The 14,820-nt window shown below is 40.7% G+C and overlaps 1 protein-coding gene across 2 annotated transcripts in view; it reads right to left on the bottom strand.

Annotated features, from left to right (window-relative positions):
* Adk (adenosine kinase) overlaps positions 1–14,820 on the bottom strand; it is a 500,383-nt gene that overhangs the window by 440,742 nt on the left and 44,821 nt on the right. For both annotated transcript variants that reach the window (XM_063238694.1, XM_063238695.1), the window contains exon 2: positions 13,289–13,363. In XM_063238694.1, the coding sequence (XP_063094764.1) occupies positions 13,289–13,363 (75 nt within the window). The remainder of the gene's footprint in view (positions 1–13,288; positions 13,364–14,820) is intronic.

Genomic DNA, 14,820 nt, shown 5'->3' with positions numbered 1-14,820 from the left:
CAATCCATTAAAGAAAGCCAAGCACGCAGCTTGATGTGGTGGCACACACCTATAATCCCAGCACTTGAGATGCTGAGGCAGGAGAACTGTTGAAAGTTCAAGACCAGCCTGGGCTATACAAAGTGAGCTCAAGGCCAGCCTAAACTACACAGCAAGACCCTGTCTCAAAAAGACAGGCAGGCAGGCAGGCAGACAGACAGACAGACAGACAGACAGACAGACAGAGTGAAGCATGCAATAATTTTTCTGTTAGATTTCACAGTAAATAAGAAGCCTATTGTCTTCAACAGTCAAAACCCTAACTGAGCACAGTTCTGGTCTAATCTAATGTGTTTCGCAACACCAGAGGAAACTGATCAAGTGTCCTTGCTCAGAAGATTGCTGACCACTTCAACTTATTTTCTCTCTAATCGGGATTGTTTTGTTTTGATTTTGAGATCAGGATCTCTCTTTGTTGCCCAGGTCAGTCTTGAACTCACAGATTCAAGTGATATTCCACCCTCAGCCTCCCAAGTAACAGGACGGCACCACTGTCTTAAGTTATTTTTGTCTCCTTGTTGAGACAAAATATCCTACACTCAAAGTTAAAGGGGAAAAGCTCCCGATTTATACCAGTTTCAGTCCATAATCAGCTGGCTCCAAGGCAGAGTGGCTTGGCAGAGGGTATCCTAGAGTAGAAACAGTTTGTGGTGGGAAGACAGCAAAAGCAAGGCCAGAAAAGAGAGACAAGCTTCTTTCTGTCCCTTATACTGTGTCCAGTCTACCAGGATTGGGGCAATTCCAACCCAATCAGTGGACTGACCCAGCAATCACCACCCTTAATCTCAGCATTGCACCATGAATCAAACACACATTCTAGATACAAACCATAACAATCACCACGAAGAAGGTGGTTGTTATATTTAAAGGTAAACACAGCACTGTGTGAAGGGGCAGAAGCAGGACGTGACTGAATGATCTGCCATAGGACATTTCCTGTATCTTTTTTTGCCTGCATTTTCACTTTTATAACCTTCAAAACATTTACTATACTGCATCTGTAACACCGAAATTAAGCTTTTCAGCAGCCTCAAAAATTTTGCCACAGCCGCCTTATAAGTGAACAGTTTCATCTATCTCTTTCATTGGGTTATCAGGAATACAGTAATAAGAAATGATATGAGCTTCTCTAATACCAAATCTGTATTAGTCAGGGCTCTCCAGAGACTGAACCAACAGGGTGTGTGTACAGATTGGCAGAGGAGACTGATGCAGTTATGTTAGCTGAGAAGACCCTTGACAGACCATAATAGAATGGATGCCCACAGCATGGCTCAGTCCAGGGCCAAAGCCCTGAGAAGCAAAGAAGCGGATGGTGCAATTCTCAGTCCAAGACCAAAGCCGTAGGACCCATGGAGTCCACTGCAGTCCAAAGGCCTGTAAGCCGGAAGTGGTAATGACCAAAGCAACAAAGAAAACTGGTCTCAGGTCTCAGAGACCAATTCACCTTCTGTATTTCCAGGTCTGGGGTTGATCAGGTGGTGCTGAACATAACTAACTGCAAATGTCCCCCACCTCGTCCATTCGAGACTCTTATTAGCTGGCACAGTGATGCACAAATGTAATTCAGTACTCTGGGAAGCTGAGAAAGGAAGCTCACAAATTCAACCCAGCCTGGGCAACTTAGTGACTTTGTCAGATGCCCCCCCCCCACACACACACACACACACGGCTCGTTGTGAAGCCCATGGACTGCAAAGTAAGACTCACATAATAATTTCCTCTGGTAACCACCCTCGGAGATGCACTAAAAATAATGTTATGTCAGGTTTCTAAGTACTGTATTTATTCAATCTAACATCATACAACTATCCTTCATACAGCCAAAAATACAGTAATCCTTTCCCCATAGCTTGGCTTTTTACTCTCTTATCCAGCCCCTTTTTCCATGGAATTTGAAGTTTTCAAGATTTCAGCTTTCTAGGATCTGAAACTTTAAGAATTATGATTTTGGGATTTTAAACTTTTTAGCAATTTGATCTCTTAAGATTTCAGCATTCAAAGCTATGGCATTCAAGATATGCCTTTCCAGATTATACATAGTAACACTGGAATAAACCTGACCAGCTGGGTGTGGTAGCACACACTTATAATCCCAGCACTGGAGAGGCTGAGGCAGGATTACCACAAATTTGAGGCCAGCATGGGCTCCACAGTGAGTTCAAGGCCATCCTGAACTACACAGGGAGACCCTGTCTCAAAGCAAGGCAAAGCAAAAATGTGCATCTTTGGAGTGTTTCAATAAAACCTAAACCTAGTGGTTTACTATCATAACCACTAATTATACACTACTATTTAAAACTAAATTAATTTAAATGAAATATAATGTTAACTTTTGTTCATCAGTTGCACTAGTTATGCCTTAAATGGTCAAAATCGAGTATGAATAGTGGTTACTGTGTTGGACACCACATTTCCATTATCGTAAATGTTTTAGTGGCTAGTACTGCCGCAAAGATACTAACTCACCCCAGATTTCATTCCCAGTTAGTCACTTCTGGATGGTTTGAATTTCTTCCCAAAAAAAACTTTATAACGTTGGAAACTAACAAACACAGCCATTATCACTACCATAAAATACGTACATCTAAGCTGAGCATGGTGGCTATAACCCCAGCACTGCAAGGGTGAAGCAGGAAGATCAAAGTTTGAGCCCAGTCAAGGCAATTTAGCAAGACCTTGTCTCAAAATAAAAAAGGGCTGGCGCCGTAGCTCAGAACAAAGGGACCTGGCTTCAGTTTCCATACTGGAAAATTTTTTTTACATTTTATCATTTTATAATCCATATTTTAAGTCAAGGCCCTAAGGTTAGAGTACCAAGGTATGCTAAGACATGCAGGGGAAGTCATAACCAACGCATTTGTCCACTGTTTGTCCACTGTTGGCGTGTACCTGGGGATGGCACCTAGAAGTCTACAGTCTCTGCTCTCACCTGAAAGACTGACTAACTCCATCTGGCCTTCCGGAGGAGCCCTTTCTCTGCAGCATTCTCTCCCACGGTCACTTTGGGTTACAGGAACAGATCTGATCTGATGGAGCAACACCAATGACAAGAGTTGAAACTACACCCCACGACAGCAACTTTCTGTGCCTGGCATGAGGGAGGTCAAGTCAGTGTTGGCTGTCACAAATGTCCCAAAGCTTTATACACACAAACAGGGAACCCAACCCAGGAATTTTGGACACAAGAAAACTCCCTTTCGTATAGCTCACCCTATAGAGCGAACCTCTCCCTGCTTTAAAAAATGCACAGCCTTACTGCCTTTCCTGTGCCTTTCCAATTCTTTCTTTGGGACGCCAAGAACTTGGAAAGAAGCCCCACAGGACCTCTCTTCTAGTAACACCTGCAAAGGGGGAGACAGTGATTCGAGGCAAGTGGGTCCCTCCATCTCCTCAGAACTGACATCGTTCCTTTTCAGCAAAATAAACAGCCTCCTCTGCTGGGATCAGCAGGGAGCGAATGAACCTCAGCAACTGGACCGAAGCAATCACACTCTTGCTGCCATATTTATGTAGACTCGGTATAATCAAGACAAGCCTGTCTTGCACATTTACTTCCCTCCCTATCCCATCCCGTTATTACATACAGCACCTCCTCACTCACTCACGGTCATTCTGGAAGTATTTCTATGTGCCATATTTCCTACTCCCTGCACACCCACTGTGTCTCTTCAGTATGCTAGAAAAGATTCTTTCCAATAGCTGACTTCCTACCACAAATGTTCCTACTCATTTTCAGTTCTTATATTTTGCCAAATTGGATGCATCAGAAGTGACTAACTTAATTCTGCTTTTCTTTCAGTTAGATAAAGAACATTAGCTTTACAATCCTCAAATAAACAGTAAGGTATTAGTATATTAGTATACTAGATATATAATATAGATACGTATTTTTATATACCAAGTATGTGAATAGTTCATGGAATTCTAACAATGCTTGCTCTATTCTAGAAACAGGTCGATGGCAGGGAACTTAGCAACTTTGAAATACATGTCAAAATGATTTGGTGAACCCAGGTGTGGTGCCACATACCCGAACCCCAGCACACTGAGAGGCTGAGCCAGGAAGATACCAAGTTTAAACCTCACCTGGGTGTTATGGGTTAAATCTAGAACGTCCATCAGAATCCATAGCTCAAAATGCTAAAGGGAGGGGAGGGTGGCAATCTCCCTGCCTGGCCCCTCTCTTCGCTCTCTGCTGCCATGATCCCATTAAGCAGTTCTTCATCAGCCAGGCCCCTCAGCAATGCTGCTTCTGCCCTGGAGCCAGCTAACCATGGGCTGAAACTGAGCCCTCTGAACCTCTTCTCTCTAAGTTCTGGGTGTCGGTACTATGCCTAACAACAGGAAAGTGACTAAGACACTGGGCAACTCCTTAGCAACCTAACGAGACACTATCTCAATAAAATTCTTTTAAAATGGTCTGAGTTGCCAGGCATGGTGACTCACACCTGTAATCCCACTACTTGGGAGGCTGAGGCAGGAGGATAGGTGTGAGTTCAAGACTAGCCTGGGCTACAAAGTGAGCTCAAGGTCAGCCTGAACTGCACAGGAAGACCCTGTCTCAAAAAGACAAAATAAATAAATAAATAAATAAAAATAAAATAAAATAAAATAAAATAAAATAGTCTGAGTATATATAGCTCAGTGCGAAAGCCCCAGGGTTTAATCCCTACTACTGCCCTCCCCCAAAAGAAAATGTACCAAAACTCTCAAGAAATCTTTCCTAATTTCTCTCTACAATGTTTATAAATACTGCCAAGATCATGATATAGATATAATTACAAACCTACAAACAGAAAAGGCTGTCATGCTTCCTGTCATTCAGAGATCATTAAAAAGTAGAAAAGAATGACAGCCAATAAACCCCAAGGAAATTATGAATAATACTATTATTTTTTAAAATCTTATTTTTTTAATAAATATTCTTGTCTAAAAAAACTTGCTTGCCTGATAAATGATAAGATCACCACATAGCACAAGTGGTGGTGCATACCTGTAATCCCAGTCCTCGGGAGACTGAGGCAGGAAGATCTCAAGCTGGAAGCCAGCCTGGGGAACTTGGGCTATCTCAAAATTTAAAAATAAAAAGAGTGACTTAGCAAGACCTCATCTCAAAAAATAAATAAATAAAGAGCTGGGGATGTAGCCTAGTGTGAATGCTCTAGGTTCATTCCCCAGCGCAGGGAAGGGGGGGGGGGGTGAGGTTTAAAAGGGCTGAGGAGTGTAGTGGCCCTGGGTTCAATCCCAGTCTCTCAGTCAATCAATGTTTATACAAAATGTTTCAGAAGAAACAAGCAAGGGTCAAGAGACAGAGATTCCATCTTAAGTATGCACTGCTAACTATATAATTGTAAGTGAAATATTTAACTTCTCCACGCCTGTTTCCTCTGTTGTCAAATGAGTAGCGAATTAACTCCAAGTTCTAACTTTTAAATCTGCAGTTACATACTTCCTGCTATTATATATATATATGAAATGCACACACGCACATACTCAAATTTGGCAGAAAAACAATATACTCTTCCAATACTTTGTTAAACATGATAAGGTTACACAAATAGTGAACATCTATAGAATCGAAAAGAACAGTAAGGCCAGGGATTTAGCTCAGTGGCCTACGTGCTTGCCTGGGAAGCGCAAGGTTGTGAGTTCCATCCCCAGTACCAAAACAAAAAAAAGAAAAAGAACAGTAACGTAAGGATTAATAGACACAGATAACTGAGCAAGGTAGTACACATCTAGGATCCCAGCCACTCATGAGGCTGAGGCAGGAGGACAGCTTGAGTTTAGAAGTTAAGAGGTTAACTTGATCAAGCAAAACAATGAGACCCTGACACAAAACAGGGGAGAGGGGTAGCTTCCACAGATTTTCAGAAAGGGAATATATAAGAAACCGTGAACAACATTCCTAGACATTCCTAGCCTCCCTCCCTTTTTGTTACAGCATTTTGCTGAATCTCTGAGTTGCCCAGGTTGGGCTTAAAAATCCTGCTTCAGTCTCCCAGAGTGCTGGGACTACAGGCAAGTGCCACCATGCCAGGCTACTTACCTTGCTCTTGACTGATTTTTTTTTTTTTTTTTGTCTTTTTGAGAGTGAGTTTTGGTTTTGTTTGGTGCTGGGGATTGAATTCATGGCCTCATGCTTGCAAAGCAGGTACTCAGGCTGCTGAGCTAAACCTCCTGGCATGAGTTACTTTTTTTAAGTATCAAAGATTGAACTCACGACCTTATGCTTGCCAGGTAGGCACTTAGAACACTGAGCTAAATTCCCAGCCCCTTTTTTGTCTTTTTGAGACAGGGTCTCACTATGCAGTTCAGGCTGGCCTTGGGCTCACTTTGTAGCACAGGCTGGTGTTGAACTTGCAAACAATTCTCCCGATTCTCCCGCCTCAGCCTCCCAAGTGATGGGATTACAGAAGTGTGTCACCATACCCGGCTTCTTGACTGATCATAAATCAGAGATCTTTGTATCTCTAGCCACTTGGACCTCTCAATCGCTTGCCCAAATGTCCTCAAAACACAGCAGCTGCCTGGCCCAGTGGCATACACCTATAATCCCAGTATGCTAAAGGTAGAGGCAGGAGGAGAATTACTGGTAGTTTAAGGCCAGCCTGGGCTATGTAGCAAGATTTTGTCTCAAAAAAAAAATAACAAAAACAAAACAAAAAGACATAGCCACTGACCATGACTAACGGGCAAGCCAAAAGAAAGCAGAGAGAGAAAAGTATAAATGAGAGAGCACGTGCAATCAAAGTCTAATTTCTGAAATGACATCTCATCATTTCTGCCATCTGCTGTTGGCTACATAGTTCAGCTCAGCTACAACGGGGGAGGGGACTACTCACCAGTACGAATACCAGTCAGGAGGGCTCTGTTCTAGGGCTTACAAGGGAAAGGATTTAATACAGGACATATAATTCATAGGATTACTGTATATTTGCCCAAAGAGTCAAATGCAAAAGAATTGAGGAAGATCTGTCCACACACTAGAGACCCAAATAATGCAGCTGAGGATCTGGATCCCACTACAATGTCTTGCATGAATCTAGCTAAAGACCTAGAGTCCACTGGCAATGTCCTCCACGAGTCCAGCTGGAGGCCTAGAGCCCACAACAATGTCTCATGGAAGTCTGTATCAAGTATCTGCACTGGGAAGGCCCAAACGTCAGTGGTGGAAGCTAGAAAGTCTGCACCAGTGGGATAAAGGAGCTGTGCCAGCAGGCTGAGGGTTGTACATTAGAGCCAGGAAGCAATGCTTAAAATAAGTACCACAGCCATCCTCAGTGACAGTGAGGATCCAAGCTCCTCCAAGGATGAGAACAGCCAAGTTCACATCAGAAAAGCCATTGTGACAAGCTGCCCAAGGAGAATCAACCGCTCACCATCTTCCCCTCCAATTCTGCTTTTATGTTGTTGGCAACAATCCTCAGGTGGGGTCCCCACCCAGCACCTGCTGACTCAGTTCAGCTGGATGTCACAAGCTGACTATTAGTCAATCCACCACAGGCTCCTCTGGGGGGCTGTTCCTCAGTCTCCCCTCTGGACCCTAAGGATCTGTACCTCCTGGTGTTTACTGATTTATCTAGGACTCTCTCCCATTGGACCTATTTAGTCTGCAGGACCAGTAGCATATGGCAAAAATGATGCCACCTTGCTTCTAGGATTAGGTTATGAAAAAGGCTGCATACACACTGGTCACCGGCGACTGCGAAAATGACACATCTTCACGAGGCTCTGAGGCTGCGAGGCACGCTGAGGAAATGGGGTCTTTCGTTCAACAGCTGTCAAGATACCAAAGCTGAACAACAGTATGAGTAAGTCCTAAGTCTGAAACCAAGTCCTTTAGCCAAGTTGAACCTTCAACTCACTACTGTCCTGGCCAACATAGTGACACAGCCTTATCACAGACTCTGAGCTGAACCAGGCAGCCATGCCCCACTTCCAAAACTCTTGGCACCGCCCCCGCCAAAACTCTGTAATTAAGGAATGTGTGTTTTAAACAGCCAAGCTTTGCAGCAATTTGCGACACAGCAATAGGTAACATTATGAAAGCTTTTTTAAAATTAGTAAATAAGATTCAGGTTTGTTACCAAAATCTTTTTTTTTTTTTTTCCAAAATCTTAAAACTGTGTAGAATACCGAAGTACTCACCCTAACCTATCTACCCTCCCACAACTGTTAGAATTTAGATCTGTTCAGGCTTTTCCCAATGCCTAGACAGGGAAGATGAGTTTTTCAATGTCTTACCCTTAATATATAGCCAAAGATCATCTAACAATAAAGACAATTTTCCATCACAAAGGAGAAAGACCACAACAGTACAAAAAGAGGAAACCAGGAGGATAATGTAAGAAACAGAAATCTTCAAAAATCAAACAAAACAATTTCTAATGTTTACAGACAAGGAAAAAAATTGCAACCATTAAAAAAATGGGACATAATAATAATTTACTAACACAAAAAATAAAAAGTAGATCCTAAAAGCCTCTAGCAAGGAAAAATACTGATGACATCCATGGGGAAGAGAGGCACCCCACCCGATGAAGGAAAATGATGGCACAATGACCTTAAAATTCTTAAGGAAAATGTTACACTAATCAATAAGGTGTGACAGGAAAAAATTTTAAGATTATCAGACATACAAAGGACTCAAGCTCCTCTAATACATGTATTTCTGTACTTTTTTTTTTTTTTTAGGATCAAACTCACAACCTCGCGATTGCTAGGCAAGTGCTTATGCTGCTGAACTAAATCCCTGGCCCTGTACTCTTTCTTTTAGGATGCTACTAGCCCTTGAGGGGGAAAAAAGTATGATGTTAGGCAGGGAGGTACATACCTGTTATCCTAGCACTTGGGAGGCCAGTGGAGGAGGAGGATCTTTAAAACCAGCCAGAACTACAAAGGGACTCTAATCTCAAAAACAAAAACAAACAAACAAACCAACAAAAGCAAAGATCTGACAGTCAGGAAACTAGAGATCTAGAGCAGGAGAAATCATAAGTTGCAGGAAACAGTCTTTAGGGCCGGTAGAAGCCTAATACTACCATCAGTGGGGTTTTGAGTTCAAAGACGAAGGACAGAAGGCAGTCACCAGAGAGAAAAAAGCCAACAGACTTACTGAATGCAGAAGTAGGAAACAGTTAATAGGCACCTAACAATGAACATAAGACATGGCACAAAAAATGAAACACTTTGTAAATAATTATTATTCACAACTTCATTCACAATGATTACTGATTTTTTTAAAATGTAATACTAGCAAATGGAAAAGATACAGAATATAAAATAGTGATAGGTGAAAGAGAAATAAATACTTCACTATCTTAACAAGGAATCAATAGGTTACAACTAAAATTGACAAACTAAAAAACAGCTGGAGAAACAGATCTCAGACAGCTCTTTCACTTGAGACTGCAAGGCAGATGGTCCTCATGAGAAATGGACCTTCATGGTATAAACTCAGTTACTGCCAACAAAGTTACCAGCCTGGCACGGTGGCGAATACCTATAACCCCAGTCCTCAGGAGGCTGAGAGACAGGAGGATCACTGTGAGTTCAAGGCCAGCCTGGACTACAGTGATTTCAAAGCCACCCTGAACTACATAACCTGACTCAAAAAATAAACAGACAAACAAACCTTACAAACAACTGAAAACAAGTGACCATAAACACTTGTGAACAAGTAGTAATGTATGCCTTTGTTTCTCTTGAGTAAATACCTAACAATGAAATGGTTGGAGAACATGGAAGGTGTATGTTTACTGTCGAGCTGGGAGCACTATTTTACACTACAGAGAACAGTTCCTCCAAACCTGGCCAACACTTAGCATGCTCAGTTTTTAAATATTGTTAGCCATACTAACAGGTATGGAGTGGTATTTTATTGTGCTTTCAATTTACTTACTCAAAGATTAAGAGGTGGGGTACCCAAATCATTCAGTGGGGAAAAGAATAATCTCTTCAACAAACAGTGCTGAGACAATTGGATTTCTACATGCAAAAACTTCCACATTTCAACACTTACTTTATGCCCTACACAGAAATTTACTCAAAATGGAACAAAGTCCTAAGTCCAAGAGCTAAAACTATAAAGCTTTTAGAAGAAAATACAGGCATGAATCTTCATGATCTTGCACTTAACAACAGATTCTTATAAACAACAGTAAAAGGGGACACTGGCCCATGGGTGTGAGAAACCAAGGCAGGAATAATCCCATCTGAGGTCAGCCTGCGCAATTTAGCAACATGGTGAGACCCTGCCTCAAAAATGAAAAGTAAAAAATAAATAAATAAAAATTTTTTTAAAGGTATGGGGATATAGCTCAGTGCAAAGGCCTCAGGGAACACACACACACAGAGGACAGAAGGGGTAGGAGATTGAACAGCACCAAAATGTAAAACTTTTGTATCATGGAACACCATCAAGAAACTAAAGCCCAATCCACAGAATGGGAAAAATATTTATAACTCATATATCTGGTATGGGTCTAGCGTCCAGAATACAACTTTTTTTTTTTTTTTTTTTTTTTTTTTTTTTGTATCAGGGATCAAACTTGAAAACATGTGCTTGCCAGGCAGGTGCTTGTGTCACTGAGCTAAATCCTCAGCCCCAGAATGTAACTTTTATGACTAAACAATGTGGAGGACACCAGGAAGGATCTCCTTGAAAGCAGAGCAGTTGTCTCCATTTTGGCTAAACCTGGCCTTATGTCTGTGTACTGCTATGTACAGAGCTGGCTAAGATTTGTCTTTACCCCCTCAATTGGCTCTAGGCAATGCAAATGGGTCTAACCCAGGTGCTAATGTGTAATCTTTAAGCAATATGACAGGTAAGTGATGCCCCGCCTACAGCTCCCAAGTTATAGGTGTGAGCTAGGCCCCGGGAAGCCTAGCTCTGGTTGAAAATGAGCCTCAGGAAAAGAGGCCATGACTTCTCAGAGCACGGATTACATATCAAAACTGAAGCACCAACTCCAAAACACAAGATACTGCCCTGATCTGTGATATGCAGGTTACTCTTTCTGCATCTCTCTCTCTCTCTCTCTCTCCATACTGCAAAGGTGATTTCAGGCCTCCTACCTGCCCCAGCTGACAGCACTCACACCGCTATTCTCATAGTCATTCATCCCTGAGTCACTTCCCTCTTTACAGTAAAGTTTAACAAAACCTGGGTTCGGCCATGGGCTGGGCCATTGTTCTTACTGGACTTAGGACCGCCTTGGCTCCTCACAACTACAAGTATGTCATCTTTATTCTACAAGTTTACCATCTTTATTCTTAGCATGGGTCACACTGAAAGTGACAGATTAGATTTTCAATAACTTTCCTTTGGAATTATAAGTATTAACTCCTCAGACCACAAGGAGGTCTGGGAAGGGATTTCTATAAATTATAAAACGATAAACAACCCAATTTTAAGATGGGCAAAGAAGCTGGGTGTGGTGGCATCTGCCTATAATTCCAGCACTGTGGAGGCTGAGTCAAGAAGATCTTCATGAGTTCCAGGCCAACTTGGGCTACATAGTGAGTTCAAGGCTAGCCTAACCTACAAAGCGAGATCTTGTTTCAAAAAAAACAAAACCAACAAACAAAATGGAAAAAGAAAAACAGACATTTCCCCAACGATATACAAATAGTCACAAGTGGTAAAAAGAATGTAAGTATTTTTAGTCATCAGAAAAATGCAAATTAAGTCAGGCATGGTGGTAGGTGCCTGCAATCCCAGCCCTCAGAGGTTGAGGCAAGGGAATCACCTGTCTGGGCCTGTCTGGCCTGTTCAAGGCCTGTCTGGGCTACATCATAAGTCAAAGGCCAGCCTGAACAACACAGCAAGACCCTATCTCAAAAATAAATAAATAAATAAATAAAACCCATAACAACGTAACATCTACTAGAAAGCTATAATTTTAAAATGGGCTGGCTGCGGCAGCACATACTTATAATCCCACTACTGGGTAGGATGACATAGCTACTGTAGAAAACAATTTTCTTGATTTCTCAAAAGATTAAAATAGAATGAGTATATGACCTAGTAATTCCATTCCCTTGGATATACCCAAAAGAAATAAGAATCCATAGAAAAGTTTGTTCAAGAATGATAACAAGCAACACTATTCATTATGCTAGACAAAAACGGAAAGTACCCAAGGGTCCATTGAAACAGATGGAGCTTGGCCATACAATCTGGGAATGTTATTACACCACAAAAAGGAATAAAGACCTACGATGTAAGTGAACAATAAAAGCTTTTTGCTATGAGGACTCAATCAATATAAACAGGTCACATTATGATCTGATTCCATTTGTGTGAACAGGGGTTTCATTTTTGCATGATGACAAGTGTACAAGGTACTGGCAGTCACTGAACTGTGTACTTGAAAACGGCTAACATGATTGATTTTAAGTTGCGGGGGCGGGGGGACCAAGGATCAAACTCATGACCGCGCACTTGCCAGACAGGACTTGTGCTGCTGAACTAAACCCCTAGCCCACATGATTGATTTCATATTATGTAAATCTTACTTCAGTTAAAAAGTAGTTGTTTCTGGGCTCAGAGTTTGGGATCTGTGAAGATAGATCTTTTCACTCATTATTAAATTTTTTAGTACTTAATTATACCAAATCATCTCAAATAAGTAGATAAACTGATTTTTCAGCTAAGTTTGTTTGTTTGTTGTTTTGTTTGTTTGCTTGTTTTTGGAAACAGTATATCACTAAATTGCACAAACTGTCTCAAGTTTGCAGCCCTCTGGTCTTGGCCTCCTGAATAGCTGGGATTGCAGGTATGTGCCACAGCCTGGGTATATTTCTTGTCATTTCTAACTTTATCTTTCCTTCCTGTGCCAGTGTGTTATGGTCCCATTATGAATACAGTTCATTAACAGTAATTTAAAATTCTAGGAAGTTAGTCATTAGGCAAACCATCTGTATAATACTTCCTCCTTCAATAATAAATCAGGAACCATCACTGAGTGCTTCCCAAGGCCCTGAGTTCAATCACCAGCACTTCTAAAACATAAAAATAATAAATTTTAAGTTAAAAGCAACAGGAATAAATAAAATATATCAGTTTGCCAAAGGAAAATTGAGGACAGTTAATAAATAATGACAGTGCACTTGCTACTAAGAGATTTAAATTTCCTGAGTTTTTCCCCAGCTGAAAATGATAAATTAGTTTCTACAGTTTTTGTCACTTATTTTTCAGATGTAAGTTTTACACCATACATTTGAAGAATTTAATACTCACTTATCAAGGAAATTTTTGTCCACTACCGCACAGATGTCAAGAAGAGGATTTCCCATTCCAAAGAGAACATTTTCACTAAAAAATATAAACAAAATACAAGCAAATTAGAAATACTTCTGAAACTAAAATGTAAAACACATGCAAATAGAAAGATAAGTATCTATAGTTACTTTTGACAAAAAGTACTTTACAAACTTTTTATTGCCCATTATATGCAAAGCAACTTTTTTTTTGTCCCAGGGATCAAACTCATGACCTTGGGCTTACCAAGCAGGCAATTTAGTCACTGAGCTAAACCCCCAGCTATAAAACAACATTTTAAACAAAGTCTGTAGCCATTCAGAAAAAAAGGTGACTTTATTTTGTTTGACTTGGTTTGGTTTTTGTTTTTTGAGACAAGGTCTCACGTGCAATTCAGGCTGAACTTGAACTCATTATGTAGCTGTAGCTAAGGCTGGCCTTGAACTCACAACCATACAGTTGTGTAATGCCTGGCTTTGGTTTGGTTTTGGACAAGAGTCTCACCATGTCGTTTAGGATGGTCTTGAACATAGTATGTGGCCCAATCTCACTATGCAATTTAGAATGGCCTTAAACTCACAGGGACCCTCTTGTCTTTGTCTCTAAATGCTAGGATTATAGGCACATGCTACAAAATACTCAGCTAAAAAAAGAAAAGGTGTTTTTTTTTTTTTTTTTGAATTTGGAGTCATGTAGAGAGACACTGCCTTTCTCTATATTTATTTCTGAGCATTTTGGAGGTTTTTTTCCTTTCATTTTTTCAAATTCATTTTATTCAAAGATAAAAAGATAGAAAAAACTGTAACAAATTTTCAAAGGATGTCAATAAAAAGGTAATTTTTAAATTGGATAAAATATAACCAAAAAAGATCAGATCATGTTTTATATTTTATTTTATTTTATTTATTTATTTATTTTTTTTTTTTGAGACAGGGTTTCACTTTGTAGTACAGGCTTGCCTTGAACTCACTATGTAGTCCATGCTGGCCTTGAACTCACAGCAATCCTCCTCCTTCAGCCTCCTGTGTGCTAGAATTACAGTTATGTGCCCCCACAGCCTCATGTAATTCTTTGCATAATATTCAACAGCTAACGATTGAATCTAATTAATTTCAATGTTTATTTTCCATAAAAAGGCCTAAAAATTCTGCAAACAACAGATTCTATATTCAACAAACATGATTTTAAAAAGTTAATAAACATGATTGAGTAACTGTCTCTAGTTAGTAAGTTAGTCTCTAGTTAGTAAGAGACTCCAGTTATTAGGGAGCAAGAAACACAAAGAACAAGCAACACAAGTAAGGTCTTAAACAGAAGCCACCTGGCAGCAGGACATGGCCCAGTGGCCACGCTGGGGTCAATCTCAAGAGGAGAATGAAACCCATTTATTCAGGAAGACCTGCCCTGTGTGACTTTTCATTGGTCTCCAGTTTGCCGAAGATCCTTTCTAATTGTCTCCAAACCAGTTAGCAACCTCAGCACTGAAGACACACTACCAATAACAGGACTAG

Source organism: Cavia porcellus, unplaced genomic scaffold, assembly GCF_034190915.1.
Source record: "Cavia porcellus strain 051 isolate PalLab524CR breed Dunkin Hartley unplaced genomic scaffold, mCavPor4.1 scaffold_28, whole genome shotgun sequence".
In the NCBI taxonomy this organism is placed as follows: domain Eukaryota; kingdom Metazoa; phylum Chordata; class Mammalia; order Rodentia; family Caviidae; genus Cavia; species Cavia porcellus.
This window is presented reverse-complemented; position numbering and strand designations above follow the sequence as displayed.